This window comes from Pseudopodoces humilis, chromosome 20 (genome assembly GCF_049639895.1).
Source record: "Pseudopodoces humilis isolate 2021_Gansu_Grassland_sample_001 chromosome 20, ASM4963989v1, whole genome shotgun sequence".
NCBI classification, from domain to species: domain Eukaryota; kingdom Metazoa; phylum Chordata; class Aves; order Passeriformes; family Paridae; genus Pseudopodoces; species Pseudopodoces humilis.
Window position 1 is genome coordinate 3,966,394 of NC_142219.1, and position 18,785 is coordinate 3,985,178.

Consider the following 18,785-nt stretch of genomic DNA (forward strand, 5'->3'; position numbering starts at 1 on the left):
ACTTCAACGAGACACGCAGGGCAGAGGTTTGAAACCAGAGGTTCCCCCCATTGCACTGGCGGTAAAGACAACTCGGGGACGCTGCGCTTTGAGGTGTAAGGTTTGTTTGTATCTGTGCTGTTCTGACAGGTCAGGCGAGCACGCTGTACTTGGCTGCACACAGGTGACACCGCCACACTCGGGGCCATTGCGGCCTCAGGGAGCCCGAGGGGCGGGTGAACAACACCCGAGCAGAGCCCACAGCCCTCAGTGTTACCATACATGGCCAAAAACAAAACTCCTCGAGCTTCCTCATCCGTTTGGGCCGACGTTTGCACGTTCATTTGCGTGTGGTTTGATGCTTAAGAGGGGGGTGATCTTTCGGGGAGCATCACCCCGCTAATTCCTCTTGTAATCCTTCAGAATTTGGAGGAATATGTGTCGTGACGAGCTGAGGTGAGAGCCCTCCTCTTCCCCCACGGAGCTGTCACAGGACCACGAATTACCCCCTGAGAGTGATAGCTGGTGTTAAAACACACGGAAAAACCTCAGGGAGATACATTTGTCCTGGTCTGACTGTCACAGCTGATGGAAACATCAGTAGCTACAGATTAAACAAATGTTATCCTGAATTTATTAACCTTTGACACTAAATGTAACCACTGATCCAACAAGCAAGAAAGCCTCTCTTACCTACTGAGCAAACAACTTGATAAAAATATTATACACACAGAGATTGGAGTGGCAAGGCTGCACCCCTGCCCATGACAACAATTACCCTGAAATAAATCAATAGCTTCTTTCTGAAAGCCAGCCCAGCACAATTACACCACCCCGCTCCCTCAAACAATCCCATTAAAGCTAAAAGAGAAGAAAACAAAAGCAGCCTTGGAACAGAGCTGCAGGTAACCCAGAGTTTAGCGAGTTTAGGTTGTGATTCACATTTTCCACGTATGTACGTGACGTGTTGAAGGTCACAGAATGAGTCAGTGATAGAGCTGAGAGTCCTGCCTGCCCATCCTTTATTGATTAGAAGTCTCAAACCTGTGTAGGGGGGTTAAATTTTATAAACTGATATTTTAATCATGTACCAAGCCATGCTTTAGCCTGGACTGGAAGACAAGAACCCAGCACTGCCCGACAGCTCGGAAGGGGAACCAAGGAAGATTTTTGGCCTCCAGCTGAAAAGAAAGTGGCACACAGGGGACAGCAAGTGAAATTCGTCCTGAGAAATCTGATTGAAGCCTAATCCTCTCAAGAGCTGCCTTGGGAAGGGTGGATCCTGCAGAGATGGAAATTCCTTGCTCGAAGAGTCACTAAGGATGGACTCAGGTGGAAATAATACCTGTGGAATTTCTACCAGAGCTTCCTAAAACAGCTGGATGGAAACACTCCAAAGAACACCCAGATCCTGTCTAGGATTAACAAGCTGTTTGATCACAAGGTGATGAAGAAATTACAGGAATTTTAGGCTGAATTCTCCAACAAACAGAAGAAATAGCTCAGGTTTTATGTGTGCTCTTTGGTTCTGCTGTAACCACTAATTTTCATCACTTCAGATGAGTAAAACCACCCTAACAAACAATTTAAGTGTTATCCACAGCGCTGTCAGCCAAACAACTTGTCAAAATATGCCACAAATCCTAATTTTTCTAAAGGAAAACCACCAAATCCTTACAGCTACAAGAAGCAACACACCAAAGTTTGCCCCATTTTACGAGCACCTAGTTAGCACATTTTGCAAAAATTCAGGATTTATTAAAAAAAAAAAATCCACTTTTAGCCATCCCACATATTTTCCCCTCATCTACATCACTGCAGGATTGCTGCAAACTATCTCACAGCCTTTATACGGAAACGGCACCGTGGCTACAGACTCCACCTCTGAAACTTATGTCAGCTGCTAAATTTAGCCTCCTGCAAATATGCATCAATTCCATCCCTGCAATAAATCCCCCTGCTTTGCTCCTGGGATGAGCCTGAGGAGCATCACAAGGACCACGTCGGCTGTGTCCCACAGCCTTCCCCACCCAGGCCATGTTTACAGTTAAGAGGAGGTAAAGAAACACCTGAGGCACCTTTTTTAACGAGAAATTTTGATGAATTTATTCAGTTTGGTGTCTCTGAGCCATCGCAAAGGGGTGACAAAACCCCAGTTTTGGAACCAGTGAGGTCACTGGAGGGATGAATTTGTCTCAAACACTTCATTTTGCTGAAATCCTCGTTGCTAAATTTATTCTGAATGGAGGGAAATGGCTTAGGGAGGGTTTAGAGAGATCAGCAATTTAAAGTTTAATGTTATTTTGCAGCTTAACTTCTAAATCAAGCAAAATATGTCAGTCAGGACAGTCTTGAACTCTGGGTTTGCAGGTATCCGAGTTATGCAGCTTTTCAAGCACTTTTATGTCCTTATTTATCTATTTATTTCCTGAAGCCTTTTGATTTATTATTATTATTACTATTATATTTAATTTATCATAATATTTATTTACCAGGTTCTCCCACTTTAAATGTGAATATTTTTATGTTTCTCCTTCTATGGCTTCCATGATTTAGGGATCCCATCAAGGCCAGGCCCAGCAGCATTGGGAAGAGCTGTTCCTGCTGAAATCAGGAATGTGATCTTACCTTTCACTTAACATTATTGGAATTTAGTGATTTTTAGTGCAGGGAAATGTTCCCTGCCCATAACAGAGGGTTGGGATTAGATGGATTTTAAAGTCCCTTCCAACCCAAACCATTCTGGGATTCTGGGATTCTCTGAAATCTGAACTGATTGCAGTGACAAACCCTCCGTCCTCCACTTTCCCTGTGTGGAAAGTACTCTCAGCATTAATTTACTTTTTTCTGCCTTGATTCCTCCATGTCTGTGGGCACGGGGCAGCTTTATGAAAGTGCACCCAGTCCTGGTTTGTGAGAGACATTTCCATGAGCATCAACTGTTGAGCAGCTGCCAAGATGAAATCGTTCTCAGAGCCACCACGTAAGGGCTCTGGATAATGGGAAATCGATTCTGTCTCTGGCTGGGAGGATGTGCTCTGCCCAGGGAAGCATTCCCCAGAGCCTGCAAAGGGTTTGGAGAGACAGGGAGAGCAAAATCCCTTTGGACTGGCCTTATTCAATCCTTGGCCAGAAAGGGGAGCTGTAGAATTAGGGAATGAAGATAAGGAGAGCAAAATGTTCCATCGAACACCAGCCAGGAAGGGAGAAGTGTCTGAGGGTGGTGGCAAGGAAAGAGAAAAACGTGGATTAAAGGAGAGGGTTGGGAGCCAGCACCCCGAGCTTTATTCCCAGTTCTGTGTGATGTGGAACCACCACTGTGCTACTTCCAGACCCCAGAACTGGGGTCATTCACAACCCCCCTTCCCAGAGGGCAATAAAATCCACTGTGATGAGTGAATCCTGCGCTGACACCGCTCCTGTGCTGCTTGGAAGGGCTGGAGGATGCTGGAGATGGATAAGGAATGAGTGAACATTAGGCCAGGATGTGCATTAATAATTGATGCTATTGTTATTAATGATTTAAAATAAATTTCATCCAGCCCATCTATTACTGCATCTCCCTATTCTCACACCTTTTTGTGCAGTAATATCGGTGACAGACACATCCCTCCCAACTCAACTGGAAGAAAGACATCAAAAAATGAGCTTTTACAGCAAAAAGAAACCTCTAAATTCAAGCTAATACATTTCCTCATGTATTTTTCTCCATCATTAGACAGGATTATGAAATATATTTTCATTTCTTTTCTATTTCTGCAGTGAAGGGGAGGCAGGTCCCAATACCTAATTAAAATGTTGGGCCACCAAATAAACCCAAAGCAATTGCTTGCAACAGATGGGATTTCCTTTGTTGCTGTCTCCGGGTGATTAACGAGGAGGAGAGAGACAAGAAAGCAGAACTGGAAAAAAAAAAAAAAAAAAAAAAAAGAAAAAGAAAAAAAGAGAAAAAGCAAAAAAGCAAAAAGCAAAAAGCAAGTTGTATTTTATTTACAACACGAATATCCTGGGATTGACAATTCCTAGCATCCTGAACAGCAGGAAAAAATCAGGCAGGCAGGGAAGGAGGCAGGGCTGGGTGCTGAGGTTTCTGGGCACTGATCACAGAGCCTCACTATTCAAGCACTTTGGAATTCTTTTGCCATCTCCTTCTGTTTCTCTCCCTGCTGTCTAGGACCAGGTTGGACCAAAGGTGCTGGAAAAATCAGAGGTATAATTAAGGAAACACATAAGGGTAAATCCAGGTGAGGTGTCCATGTTTGGGATTTGGGAAGATCAATGTTTGACCCAGCTTTTAAAACCCCAACAGAATGTCATGGAAAGAGCAAAATGGGAATCTGCTCCCGTGGAAGGTGTCCCTGCCCATGCAGGGGGTGGAACGAGATGGGCTTTGAGGTCCCTCCCAACCACAACCAATCCTTGAGTCTGTGATGTTTTTATTGCAACATTTCCACGGCTCAGCACTGGAATATTGTCTCTTATCCCTCCCTGTTTCTTCTGGGGAACAAGGAGGTGAAAATATGTCAGGAGGGATTGGGCTGCAGCTGCTATTGCCTTGAGGAGGGAGCTGATTCCTTGTATCCCTTCTTACCCCCTTCTTCAGCCAGACCTATTCCATGTGGACTCCTTCCACCCGGGGAAGGATGAGCTGATCAAACATCGCAGTGCCCCAGTGACACCAGCCAAGCTCCCTCTCGAGGAGTGTGGAGACGCACACTCAGATGCCACCACCCCTCCCTGTGCTCTGAGCCTGGCAGCGCTTGCAGTGACAAATATCTCCCACCTCTATTTCTCTACATGTGTCCTCAGCTGCCTCCCGAGAGCAGGGGAGCTGTTTGCCATCCCTGCTGGGATTTTGTCATCCCTGACACGCACAAACTGTGGCACGTTCACGCTCCGACTCCGTCGCGACAGTAACCGATCACACCTATTTTTTAAGCAAACTCAGTTCAAAGCCACCACAGATTTCCTGTGCCTTAAAACACTTATTTTCCCTTATAAGGAAATGCACAATTGCAGATTGTCACCGAACAGAAGATGGGAGTTAAGCAGCGTGGGTCGGGTGGCTCCTTGCGGGATCCAAACTCTCACACAAACACTCATTTCTATCCCTCCTATTTCTGCAGAGCTGCTGTTTTACCAGGAAAATTTCAACAGAGTTCACTTCTCCATATATTTCTCGCTGAAAGGGTTTCCAAGTTGATGTCATTATCCTGAAAGGCTTATTCAATGAAGTCACAGTGCAAGAGAAAAAGAATTCAGAGAAAATAATGCTGCTTTTTTATAGCTAAAATAAAATTACATTGGCTCACCGAGTGCCTGGGGTGGCCAATAATCCCACATGGCATTGGGAGGATGGATCCTATGGACACTGCTGCAGCGTAGCTGCTGTGAGAAACAGTAAATTGTACTTATTCCTACACAGGAGTCTGACAAAACAAATCTTTCTCTAAAAGAGTTTCACTGCACCAAGGGCTTTGAACCGACACCTGATTCCCATCCTGCCTCCTCAGATTCCGTGTGCCCTGAGCACACCCCGTCTGTCACCTGGCTATTCCCGGCAGCTACTTCCCATCCACGGCCGTGTTCCCACCTGCCCCAGAGACCTCCACGACCCCCCAGCCCCACGGCAGAGCCGGGACCCCTCACTCCTCACCTTTTTTGGGCGCTGGTGCTGCTGCCGTCCCCTCCGACGCCTTGGGCTTTTCGAAGGTTTTCTTGGCATCGGCAACTTTAAGCACATTCTCATCCTCCTGACTCTGCCTCCCCTTCCGCTCCGGCTCCTCCGAGCCCCCTCCTCCCGCAGTCCTGCCTCCAGGGAGCAGCTCTGTGCCCGCCGCTGCCCGCTGCTCCCTGCCAGCCTTGGCCTCATCGCCGAGGGGCTCCAGCAGCGCCTCCGTCAGCGCCACAGCCTTGCTCATACTCAGAGCCAGGCTCTCCTTGCTGTGGGTCCTGACAGGGGGGACCGGGGGTGTTTTTTTCGGGATGTAGGAATCGAGTTCATCAGCTTCACCTCCGAGCTGCTCCCTGCTCTCCGGGAGCTGGCTGCTGCTCTGTCTCGAAAGCCTCCCGGTGTCTCTGGCTGACGAGGGATAATTTGTGACTACAGGGACCATTCTCTCCAGGCTCTTCACTACCTGCTGCTCCTGCTCAGGCTTCCTGGCTGGATCCTCCTCGCTGGCCTGGCCATTCTGGCACAGGTCAAGTGTTCCATCGGGCTGGGGGCCGAAGCTCCACGCCTGCCTCAGGCTCTCGGCTGCCTTGCTGCTGTCCCTGGGGCTGTAGGAGACAGGAGTGCCTGCCTCCTGCTTGCTTTGCAGGATGTAATCCATGAGGATGGCGTTGCGCTCGAAGCTGTCGGACCTGACGGGCACGGTCGGTTTGTTCCCCTCCGAGGGGCCCTTGGGGCTCAGTTTGGTCACTTGCCTGCTCTCCACGCTGCTTTCTGAGTCCGAGCGGCTCATCTGCCTCCTCAGGACTCTTTCCAAGGAGTTGAGCCTGCTGAGGCTCGGGCTTGCCACCTTCCCATCCCCTGCGTAGCCCTCTTCAATCAAGAGCAGTGTGTCCTCCGTGTCTTCCCATTCCTCCTCAGGTTCCGTTTCTGCCTCCTGGATGAGGCGCCGGTACTCGCTCTCCTCCAGCCTGTAGACCACCGGCCTCACCGTCCTGCCCGTGCCCACCCTCCTGGGCACCACCTCCAGCTCGTACACCTTCGGAGGAGCTTCTCCCTCCCGGCCTGTCCTGCACCCCTTGGACACGGGATGTTCCTCCAGGCACAGCTCCCCTGCCGGCCCCCGCTGCCCTCTCTGCCCACTGCTGCTGCTCATCTCTGACCTCTTGGCAGGGCCTGCGGTGTCGCTCCGGAGGTTGGGGAGATCCCCCCGCTCCCGGCTGTGTCCCAGGCCCTCCTGGCTGAGCTGCAGCAGTGGATAATCCTCACACGTCCCTGCGGAGTCTCCCCTGGAAGCTGGGCAGTCTCTCCCCCTCGCCTTACTGGTGTCATCCCGTAAATATCCACAGTACTGCCAGGTGGAGGCTTCCATGGCCGGGAGCTCTGTCACCGTAATTCCTGCTTCCAAGTGCTTTGGGACTGGCCAGCCAAGATTTTTCCCACCTTGGGTCTCGGCAGGCTTTCAGCACCGCCTCCTCCTCCTCGCTCCGCTCTGGGAGACAGCGGCACTTGGAAGCATCAGAGCCTGGGTCATGTGAACCAGCGTTCCTTGGCCTCATGGCCAGAGGAGAGGAACATCCCGTTGGCACGACGGAGCCCGTGCTCTGTCACTCCTGACACCACACCCAGCTGATGCCATGCTGGTCCCTACCCAAACACATCCCACCCGGATGACTGGAAAAACCCCCTCCAGCTGCTAATTTGCTGATCCATGGCACTTCACAGTCAGGACTTGCTTCCCATCTGTATCCTTCTACAGGGATTCTCCTCTTTCCCCAAGCTCCTCCAGCAACAGCTCCCCCCAGTCCTGTGCAGCAATCCAGACTTCCCTGCAATTCTGCTGCTTCCAGAGGGATTTACTGCCAGGCTGTCTGGGCAGGATCAGCTCCCTGTGGCTTCCACGGAGAGATGGAAACCCGTGCCCCTGTTCCCTCCTCCCTGCCCCGCGCCCGTTGGACGCAGAGTGGCTCCCCCAGTGCTCCTTCCTTGGAAGCAGCGCTCAGCCTTGGGCTGCATCCCAGAATTTGGGGGAGAGATGCTGCCTGCACAGAGCGCGCGGGGCAGAGCTGGAGCGGCTGGAATGATCTGTGGGAATACATTATGGCAAAGGGAATTGCTGTGACAGAAAGCCTGACAGCAGCCTCACACACATCTTTCCCTGCCGAGACTCTGAAACACAACTTATCAAAAACCCCTATTAACACTCTGGGTATTTCTCTAAATAACCCTCCCAGCAGAACGTTCCTCCCTTTGGATCACCCTCCGGAAGGCGGTGGAGCCGGAGAGCTGGAGGGCTCTAATCCGTTTGTACACAGCTGGGATGCCTGGCATTGCAGCGAGCCGCAGCTCCCAGCTCAGCTCCCGGCCCAGCCGCTGCCCCTGTGCTTTGCCTTTTATGGTTCCCCGAGCCGGGAAGCATCCCGAGGCAGGATGCAGGAGGACACCTAGATCATCCCAAAAGAGATGCCTGCACAGGAACCTCTGCGGTGTCAGGGCTGAGTTACCCCTGTGGCACCTAAAGAGTTGGCAAACAGGACCTGGCCCCAGCCCAAAGGCATCCCCTGATATTCCATGAGGCTGGAAAATCCCACAGGGCCTCATCCAGAGACCTCAAGGACCCCGGCAGCCTCTGAGTACCACAGACACACAGCAGCTGCCCGGGTGACACCTGGACCATGATGCCACCACCTCATCCCATGTCTGGAGTGAATCCCGGCCACTGCCGAGGGGAAGGAGCGAGGGGATGAGGGTTATCCCAGCCCTTGTTGGCCTGGAGCCAGCCAGGCCCCTTGCTGGGACAGTTCTTTATCAGTGCACGGTGCAGAGCTGCTCTGCACAGACAAAACCCCGTTTGTTTCCACTGGAAGTCTTAAATCCCTGCCCAGAGCAAACACAACCAATTCCCAGCGGGATCAGGGCTGGTGGCCGGGCTCCTGCTGCTCCTGCCAACACCAGCAGCAGGAGAACCTGGCAGCAGCAGTCCTGACAGGTAGGGAAATCTCGCTGAGCAAGATGTGCTGGCAGGTGCAGGAGTGAGGAATTTCACAGCCAAGTTACCCCCCCTGGCATGAACTCAACACTGGCACTGTGACCCAATCAATAATTCCAGGTGTTCCCCTCGAGCCCTCATGAAAAACCCAAATTCCTTCTGGGCTTCTCACAAACCCTCATGATTTGGGGACGTCGTGGTGGTTTGGGCTTGTCCTGTGTGGGGACTGCAGAGCCCAGGGTTGGTGTGGAAGGGGCACGACCGTGTCCTGGGACCTGCCCTGGGCCTTGTGTTCCATGTTCCAGGTTCCTCAGAGCTCTGACATGGCACCAATGTGGTTCTGCTCCTGAACCCTCTGCATAAAAGGAAATGGCAGCTGCTGCAGCATTGCTGCAGCCCTGTCCTTCAAACACAGGGAGGAAGAGACTTTTAGGGAATACTCAACAAGGCTGGAGCAAACCTGACCGGCAGCACAGCTTGGCCTGTGCCCGCTGCAGGAACCGACTCCTCTGGCCTTGGCAGTGCCAACTCACAGCTTCTGCTGAGAAAAAATATTTACATTTCCACCTCTGCAGAGGCCAGAGTGGCTGTTCAGCCATGGCCCAGCAGGAATGGACACTGAGGCACCATCCTGGGGCTGCAGGCAGCTGGAGAACCGTTGCCAGACAGCAGCTTCTCCTCTGCCAGTGTGGAAATGCAGCCACAACCCCCAGAGTCCTTCCTGTGGCTTCTCTGTGTGCTACAATCAGCCTCATCCTCCTGCCAAACCTCATCTTTTCACCCAAAAACACATTAAAGTCGCCAACTCCACATGGAATTGGGAAATGCTGGCAGGGAACCGTCCTCCCATCAGAGGGTCCTTGAGGAGATCAGCTTTGGAGCACCTGCAGCTCCTCCACGGGGAGAAGCGAGGGGCACAGTTGGACCCTGCACCTTCCCACCACCCCAGTTCCCAGCCAGGAGGGCACCCAGTGCCAGGCTGCCCCTGCCCACGGCAGCTCCAGGCTCAGGCATCTCCTTTGGTTGGGAGGCTATAAATAAACCCTCCCTGGTCGCTGGAGAGAATTTGTGTTGCTCCAGATGTTGCCTGGTTTTGCCATGGCAACATCACAACAGGATGTAACATTGGGCCGGGAGGAACCGCTCAGAAAAGGACCAATTTCCAATCCTAACAAGAACAAAAAACCAGCCAGGGATTCACCGGCAGCTTGGGCATGCTCCAGCCATTCCACAGTCGCATCTTGTGGTTCCCCATATCCAACCCACACCCAGCTCTGGAGCTGGGAACAGCTCCGTGGGGAAGCTCCATCTTCAGGAAGCTGAACTGAGCAGGGAGCGACGTCTCTGCCGACCCAGCCAAGGGATGTGTGAGTTAAATGAACCAACAGTAAACAATGACCCCAAAACGGTGTTGGCTGAGGGACAGGCCGTGCTCCAGGACCTCAAACAACAGCGGGAAGCTGCTCTTCCCAATCCAGAGCTCTGGGGCTCCCAGCTCAGTGTGAGCTTCACAGCTCTGGTGAGAGTTAAGCCCGGGGTGTACAAGCGCCATCCACCCCCTGCTCCCGCTGTTCTCCCTCCCGTGCCATGGTGTCAGCACATCTGGGGAGCTCCAGCCAGGCCTCGTTCCCTCTGCCAAGTGCTCCGTGCTGGGGTCCTGGATCAGGGCAGGGACAGATCCGCTTCCAGCTCCCACACCTGGAGATCCGTCCCTCCCCTGGGGATACCCTCAGGTGAAGGAGACCCAAATGCTCCAAACCCACCCAGGGCAGTGCCCTGGGATCGTTTGCAGATGATTTCCCCAGCCAGAGAGCTGCTGTCCATGTGATTCCCTGCAGGAGCTCCTGGGCTTCCACACCTGGCTCGTGGCTCTGCTGAGGGGACCAGCAGGGCCTGCAGGAATTCCACAGCCCACACGTTGCTGTGGCAGCATCAAGGGCAGCTCCCAGGTGGGATTTTCCAGGCTCAGCAAGGTGCAGGTGTCACTTTTCCATGTGCTGCTGTTCCACTGCCGGCATCCTTTCTGGAAGGTGAGTGGCTGCTCCTGAACCCAGTCTGGGGTCTCTGAAGAAACCAGGTGGAGAATGACTGATTTCCATCCTGTTCCCCTGGATCCAGCCTTCAGGAGCATCAGAAAACAGCCAGGACCCAAAAATGAGGGAAGCAGCGCCAGGATTGGTGGGGAATGATAACACAGGGCAGGCTCCTGGGATATGTCCCATTCCCTCCTTTTCCTCCCACCCCTTCAGCTCCTGTTCCTTCCCACTCCAACTTCAAAGAAAACTACAAAAGTCATTTGTAAAAGGAAAAAAAAAAAAAAAGTTTATTTTTTTTCCTCACAAGAAGCACATAAAATATCCAGAACATTTTTACAAACAAAAGTAAAAAAAAAAAGTGCATGATGCATCCCTCCCACGGACATACAGTACAAAAATCCTGCAGATTTCCATATAAAACTGGGATAAGAAATACCATGGAATAAAGGAATATTGTTATGGAGTACAGCAATGCACAGGAACAGGAACACATCACTCATCCCCCTCCTCAGGGACTGACCGGGACTGTCCCCAGCGGGACACGGTGACACGGCCGGGAATAAGGTGCCGGTTTGTGCATTCCAGGATTTCTGGCAGGACCGGGATAGGGTTTGGATCTGCCGAGCAAAGCGTGGTCGGTGACGAGATGTGTCCCTGCACACCCCGGCCGCGTTCCGGCAGCGATGCATAGATAAATGGGATAAACGGGATAAACGGGATAAACGGGGACACCGGGAGCAGCCACCGGCACCCAGAGCAGAGGGAAGCGGGAGCAGATGAGCAGCGCCGAGCCCGGCGGGGACGGGAGGGCAGGACAGGAGGAGGGACGGCCTCGCTGCCACCGGAAACACCGAAAGCACCAAAAACTCCCCAGAGAACAGCCAACAGCAGAGTCCAACAGCTCAGCAGATACACAGTGTTTGTAAACTATGAGTAAGGCACTCCATCGTAAGGACACGTACGACACGTGGGGAGGACGAGCACATCAACCTTGTCATGCAACAAAACCCGACGGGACGGGGGAGGTTTGGCTACAACCCCCCGGGAATGGCACAGCGGAGCTCCGGAGCAGCTCCCAGCAAGCCGTGTCTGTATCCCGAGCACGCAGGGAGGGAGCCCCGAGCCCCGAGCGTGGCCTGGGGCTGGTCCAGGCGGGAGCAGCAGCGGGGGAAGGCGGAGGGTGCCGAGCTGAGCCTCGGAACGCGGCGGGTCGGACGCGGCAGAGCTCGGCAGGCACTCGAGAAACAGGAAGGAAATCAGATGTTCGCTCGTATCAGCTCACGGAACTTTAGAAATTCATTCAAAACCGTCCCCAGCACCTCTTCCTTCAGGCAGGGTCGGCAGCACACAGAATAATAACCTGCGGGTGGCCCTGGAGAGCCGAGGGTGACGGTGGAACTGGCCCGGGCAGGGGACACGGAGGTTTCCCCGGTGCTGCTCCGACCCTGCGGCACCCAAGAGCCCCGGGACCTCCCGTTTGCCCCTTCCCAAATCCCAATCTGGGTGCAGAAAGATGATCCAAACACAGGGAATGGATCCGGCCGTGGCTCCTGGGGTTTCATCCTGCCCTGAGCACGACCCAGCGCTGCCGCAGCCCAAACCAAGCAGAGGCTCCTGCAAAACTTCCCTCCAGGAGCAGCTTTTGCTCCACACCAGCTCTCCTGGCTGGAACAAGTGCAAATCAAATTCAGACTCTTTCGGGAGGGACAATTATTCACTGATTGCCTGCCCCTACAATTCCTCACACAAATGAAACATGCAGGATCTTATGCTTAAGGGAGAAAAGGGAACTCCAGGCATTTAGGGCAGGAAAATGCATAGCTCCTCTCTTTGAGACATTGGATTTTCAATCAATGCAGTTCAGAGCAGCTGCTGCAGCCTGGCTCTGCCCCACCTCACAGAGGGGAGCTGCAAGAAAGCCTTTCCATGGAGATTTTAAAATGTGGGAATACTCACACACAACCAGGGTGAGCAAATCCACCTGTTTGACCCCCCCAAATTTACTTCAAAACATCACCCAAAGGCACAAGGCCTCAGATGGGATCAGGGGGCAGCGAGATTTGGAGCACATCCCCTGCTCACCTCCCAGGCTCTTCCCTCTGCACTCAGTGAGGGCTCGTGTGGAGCAGCTCTTGACCAGGTTGGTTGCCAAAAATACAGAAAGTGTGCATTCCTCATGGAATGTGTGCACTGCTGTGATCCAAGCACCAGCCCTGGCAGGAGGGGGTAACACTGGGCTGAGAGAACGGACATCCCCGGCACATCCCTCCCCTCAGAGCGTGTCCGCACTTCTGCCCGACTGCTCCCCCCAGCAGGATTCACACACAGCCCTGTGGGGCCTGGGACAGGCCCAGCCTGGCTCTGGAGCTCCTGACACCCACCATGAGCCAGGATTCCAGCCAGGATTCCTCCAGCAGCTCCCCAGGGACGGGGGGATTGTCCTACAAAACTGACAGCACAACCACAAAAGACTCTGGCACCTACTGGGGCTCCAGGAGAGCCACCCCTCCTCGGCCACCTCACGTCACAGCCCAGTGACAGAGGGTCCCCAGAGCATCCACGACACTGACACAGCTTCACATCACGAGGGATCCACAGGCTCTGTCAGCACTGGGACAACACCGACCACGACGACAGCAAAACACCCCAAGAGCACAACACCTGTGACAGCCACACAGCCAGGGTGACATCGGCGTCCCCACGGACACAGCTCAGCCCTCTGCCACCTCCCAGCCACGGCCCAGGGAAGCCTCTGTGCCCACACTCCTCCAGGCCTTTACAGCTAAGGGAATTCCTTCAAACAACAGCAAGAATTCTGGGAAAAGCCTTTGGGATAAAAGCCCCAAACAACAAACCAGAATGAAAAGCCAGCGAGAACAGAGGTAGTGTGCGTGTCACCATTTTAAGGATTTTCCACAAGTGCCCTGTTTAAATAGAGACTTGTGTTTGTTCTGTAAAAAAAAAGTCACAAATAATTACTTTGAGTCTTTGAAACAGAATATTTCAGCATTTTAGATATAGATAGATAGATAGAGATACAAATATCTATCCATAACCACACACAAATTCACGTTATTACACTTGGCAAACAGTACTAGGAAGAGCATCCTGCAGGACAACAGGCAAGTCAAACACCAAGTCCTCCTCTAAGCCATGCAACACATTTTATTTCCCTTGTGCCCTTCACCGTGACCCATTGTGGTTCCTTCCTCCTCTCTCGGAGCACAAGGAGGGGACGAGGAGGTGGCACCAGATGAGCTGCTGCAAGTCAGATGATAAAACAGCACTGGTGCAATGAAAAAATGCTGCAAACCCCCAAAATCCAGCCCCCTCCTCCCCCTGCAAGGCATCAACTTTTGCCCATCCAAAGCGTATTCTTCAAGTTCCCAGCCAGAGGCTTCACCCCTGGTTTGGAGGTGCCGTCCACACTCCTCAGCGGGGGCTCACAGAGCACGGAGCACTCGCTGGACACGGCCTCCTTGGAGTCCGTGATGGTGGACACATCCACGTCACTCGACAAGTCCTCAGAGGACAGGTTAAGACATCCCAGCTTGGCGAGGGAATTGGATCTTTTCAGGGGTGAGGACACGGTGAGGCCGGCCAGGCGCAGCCTGGTCTCGATCTCCTGCGTGCGCTGCTTCACCAGGCCGGGTTTGCCGCGCACGCTGTGGATGCTGTCGCTGCTGGAGCTCCGCGTCAGGTTGGAGCTGCGGGAGGAGGAGGGGGTGTAGCAGATGGTCTTTAGGAAGTCCTTGGTGAAGCTGCTCGTGTGCTCCAGGCGGCACCCGGCCGCCACGGGGCTTTTTTGGGAGATCCCCTCCAGGACGCGCTTCACCCCCAGCTTCTCCACGTCGTTCTCTGAGTCTCCGGGCACCAGCGGGGCCGGTGCCAGGAGAGGCACGAGGCCGGGATGGGACATCAAGTCCTCGCTTTCCTCCACGATGCTGGAGTCCACCCTGCCCAGGGGGCTGTCCCTGAGCAGCGCCGAGGCGTCCAAGGGCAGGCTCTTGAGGCGCTCCAGCTCTTTGGTGTGCTTCCTGACCAATCCCGCTTTCTGCAGCTGGAGCAGCGACTCCTGGTGCTGCATCAAGTAACTATTGGCGCTTGGCTTTTCCAAGTCTTTGCTGAACAACAGGTGCTTCAGGTCCTTGGTAGGTCTGGGGTCCTTTCTGGCCAGAGACTCTTCCCTCACCACCTCTGCGTGAAGGAGGCTCCTGTCACAGTGGGAGTTTCTCCTGGGCAGCAGAGTTTTTTCGGGGGTTTTTGGCGCATCTTTCCCTCTCTCCAAAAGGCCGCAGTGCTGATCGAGGGACCTGCACGTGCCAACCTCCACAGACCCGGCTCCTGGCACCAGGGGGAGCGGAGCCTCGTTATGCTTAGTTCTGCCTGGCTCCTCGGGGGGTGCCCTGCTGGGCAGGTGTTCCATCAGGTGGGAGTGCAGGTGGGACAGGAGCGGGGGCTGGGTGCAGATGGTGCTGCTGCGCCGCGCGGCGCCGAGCCTCTCGCACTGCTCCCCGAAGGAGTCGGGGGCCAATCCCGCTGAGGAATACATGCAGTCAGTGCAGGACTGGTAGGAAGGCTTCACCTTGCTGAGGATCCCAAACACGGCATCGTGCTGCAGGAGAGAAAAGAGGGGCAGATCAATGGGCACGGAACAGACACCAGCACAGCCCACACTGTGCGGGACAGCCAAAGAGATCTGGAACAAAACCCATTTCCACCTCAGGCCCTGCAGCAGGAACTAAAGCCACGTGCTTTCCCAGCAGACAGTGTCTCCAAGGAATACCTACCGTGCCAAGCGAGGGTCATGCAAGCGAGCTGCCCACAGCACTTTACAGGGCACTCACTGGGCACTCTCTGGCATCTACATCCACAGCTCGGGCAAGCAAAGCCCTGGTCAGAAGCGCCTCGAAAAGGGAGAAGCTCATCATGGAATGAAAGGCTTTATCCAAGTCAAATGAAACTGGGCTATGAGGATGAGAAGAGCAGTTTCACTTGCAGTAGAGTCAGCCATGCCAATCACCTCCATCTCACCTCCATACGCACCTCAAAATCCTCTGGGCAACTCCTTTTGCTGTTGTTGTTATTCAAGTTCTCCCTATTGAGCCTGCTCTCCTCCTTGTGCATGGACAAACGCCGCTTCCACTTTTCCATGGGATTTTCCTCCCTGACACCATCCTCCCCTGGCTCCCCAAGGACCATCCTTCCCTTCCTGGGGCTGAAGTCCAGTTTCTTCTTTGCCTCTTTCTCACAGAAGCCCCGCAGCTCTGCCAGTGGCTCTGCTCTCTCTGGGACCTTTCCCGTCTCCAGCAGCCTCCCCTGGGTTGTTGCAGATGGAGGCTGTCCCACCAGGGCATCCCTCTGCAGCTGCTCCATGTGGAAGAAGCCCTCCCTGTCCCCAGGAATCTTGTTCTCCAGCAGCGTGTCCGAGAGGCGGCGGAAGCAGTAATCGAAGCCCACGGACCCGTCGGAGCCAGCACGGTTGTCCAGGTAGGCTGACTGGGAAGGCATGTCCAGGTCAGCCAGGCGGTTTTCCAGGTCGATGTCCAAGCTCTCCAGTAAGAAGTCTCCCGACCCCGTGGTGCCGTCGGTGTTCTGGGGCAGGTTGCTCTCTGCCTGCTGCTTCCACAGTTTATTGTGGCGCTGCTTGCTGGGGAAAGGACAAGGACACGAGTGACTGCCCTGCAGGATGCCCAGTGCCAGGAGCTTCCTTCCATCCTCACAGCCCAGAACCCAAGGGCTGGGCCCAGACCTGAGATCCCACTTGGACAAACCATCTTCAGCACTGGGATTTTTTTCCCACCATGTGCCCATTCCAGAGCAGTGCCCTGAGTGCGGACCTTGGGAGACCCCTCAGGACACAGAAGCCCCTTCAGAGCACAACAGCCCGAACTGACCCCTCTGCACGTCCCCTGGCACAGCTCCTGCTGAACCAGGGGACAGAGTTCTCTCCTCTGTCCTTAGAAGATAAATGCTACAGCAGTGACAGAGCCCAAGGGCTGGCACAGAACCGTGAACGCTTTGCCTCCAGAGCGGCCCGAGCTCAGTTCTGCCTCATAAAACAAGAACAATGCTGTGCTGAGCAGCACTGGCTGCTGAGAAATCCAAACGTGCTTCCCAAGCACAGAGAAACCCTCACTGAATTACCCCAGAGCAGCTCTTCCAGCTAATTTCCATGCAGGGAGCCTGGCACAGGAAAAGCACGACTGGCCCAGGATTCTGCCTGTGCCAGTCTAAGGGGACCCTTCAGGCTACACCCCTCATACATCTGTGGGTGTGACACTGACAGAGCCCCAGCAATCCTTTGTGATGTCATCCACAACCAGCTCCTTTCCTTCCCACTCATCCCAAGCCTTACCTGGCATCCAAAATGCCCTCGTACTCCAGCAGCTGCCGCATGAAGCCGGCGTTGGGCCGCGTGATGCTGCGCTTCTGCTTCACGTAATTGTAGGCCTTTTCCAGGGACCAGCCGAATTCCTTCATGGCATAGGCGATGACGGTGGACGCGGAGCGGCTCACGCCCATCTTGCAGTGCACCAGGCACTTGGAGTGGTTCTTCCTGCAGGAGGACAAACAGGAGAATAAATCCCATGTCATGGTTATGGATCCGTTACGGCTTCACCGGAGGAGGGACAGCGCTCCCTGCTCTGCCCACCCCACACCGCGGCTCTGGAGGAGAAGAATGCCTGGGATTATGAGGGCCAGGAGAAGAATCGCTCTCCAGAAAAGCTGGGTGTTAGAGATGGGAAGCCTCATTCACTTCAGAGACCACCATGAAGCCTCCTGCCTCCATCCAAGTCTTTGGATACTGGGATCACTGGGAAAAGGCTGAGTGCAGAGGCTCAGCAGGGTTTGATGGGCTCTGTCTGCAGACACAGCTGGGGCAGGTCCAAAACAGACACGGCTGGAGCAGCTCCAGGAGAGGAAACATCCTCATTTCCTTTTGGAATCAAAACAAAGTAGTAATAAAATGCTGGGCCAGGAACAGGTTAATGCCAGTCCAGGAAGGGACAGGGCACGAGGGAGCTCCGGGAACACGGAACGATGATGCCAAAGCCCTGCAGTTCGTGTGGCTTTGTGAGGGCCCAGGATGAGACACAGAGAGCTGGGATGTGCCCTCTCCCAGGGCCAGGTGTCCCAGCACTCACTTGGCCTTGTTGATGAAGTGATAAGCCTCGTTCCAGTGTGCCAGCAGGTCCGTGGTCTCCTCGTCGTACACCCGGATGTTGTGATATGCGAACAGGCCTGGGAAGAAGTTGTCGATCTCCCGGGTGACGTTCAGGATGTAGTCAATGCTGTGGGCACCAGGAGAGACACCCTGAGCTGCCATGGTCATCAAACAGGCACTGAGGGACACTGTCAATCCATGGAATCCAACCCAACACGAGCTGTAAGGTTTGACCTACAGCCCTAATCCTAAACCCCTGCTACAGCCGGTGACACGGGACACTCAGGAGGCCGTTCTGCCACCTCTCACTGCCAGCACATCCCAACTGTCCAAACAGCCTGGGCACAGGAGGGAAAAGTTGATTTTATCCCATTTATAGTCTCTGGGTCTGTGTAACCCAATCAGGAACTCCATGCTGTGCCAGAACGTAGGGACGCAGAAAGAAGCAAATAATTTGGGAACATAACCCAGGAATCATCATCTCCAGCCGCAGGTTTTAGCTGCAATCCCCATCCCTTCTCCTTTCTGACCAAAATCATGAGAGTCACATGTTATCTCTTGATTCCTGCCAAAATCACAGCAGGGATAACAATGTACCCAAGAATGAATGTCCAGACTGATTTATCACCTCCTATCACTGAGAAGAATCAAGGACACAGGATATTTGTCTCAGAATTTGTCCAGCTTTGCCTTTGGACTCTGCATATCCCAATGCAAGACACAATCATTAACGCCCTGCTTGATCTCCTTGTCCCAAGATGTGCAGACATCTGTTCCCAAGGACTCCAAATGAAACATTTTCAGCTGTGCTGAAATTGTGAAGAATTTCAGTTCCTCACATCAAGGTTGGTGCAGGCCTTGAGTGAGCAGCAAATATTTACAGGCAGAATTCTCCCTGATCCAAAAAGTGTGACAGGGAATGGAGCCAAGCAGCACTGCAGG

The 18,785-nt window shown here is 53.6% G+C and overlaps 2 protein-coding genes across 4 annotated transcripts in view; both read right to left on the minus strand.

Annotated features, from left to right (window-relative positions):
• Positions 1–4,037: 4,037 nt before the first annotated feature.
• On the minus strand, positions 4,038–7,108 carry LOC148182744 (uncharacterized). Its single transcript, XM_088065234.1, has 2 exons — positions 5,636–7,108; positions 4,038–4,174 (listed from the first exon to the last, which is right to left on the minus strand). Exons 1-2 carry the CDS (start codon positions 7,020–7,022, stop codon positions 4,098–4,100), a joined length of 1,464 nt encoding a protein of 487 aa, XP_087921360.1. The 5' UTR covers positions 7,023–7,108; the 3' UTR covers positions 4,038–4,097.
• A 3,879-nt stretch (positions 7,109–10,987) lies between these two features.
• SSH1 (slingshot protein phosphatase 1) overlaps positions 10,988–18,785 on the minus strand; it is a 33,706-nt gene continuing 25,908 nt past the window's right edge. For 2 of the 3 annotated variants that reach the window (XM_005524305.3, XM_014253973.2), the window contains 4 exons: positions 17,824–17,970; positions 17,034–17,234; positions 15,722–16,325; positions 10,988–15,290 (listed from right to left, as the gene is read on the minus strand). In XM_005524305.3, coding sequence (XP_005524362.2) covers positions 14,025–15,290; positions 15,722–16,325; positions 17,034–17,234; positions 17,824–17,970 — 2,218 coding nt within the window. In that variant the 3' untranslated portion in view covers positions 10,988–14,024. The remainder of the gene's footprint in view (positions 15,291–15,721; positions 16,326–17,033; positions 17,235–17,823; positions 17,971–18,785) is intronic. The other variant, XM_088065047.1, reaches the window with a different exon arrangement.

Coding starts and splice junctions, on each gene's coding strand:
- LOC148182744 (XM_088065234.1), bottom strand. CDS start 7,022: ATGGAAGCCTCCACCTGGCAGTACTGTGGATATTTACGGGATGACACC. Junction 4,175..5,635: donor AGCACCAGCGCCCAAAAAAG/GTGAGGAGTGAG, acceptor TGATTTTTCCAG/CACCTTTGGTCCAACCTGGT.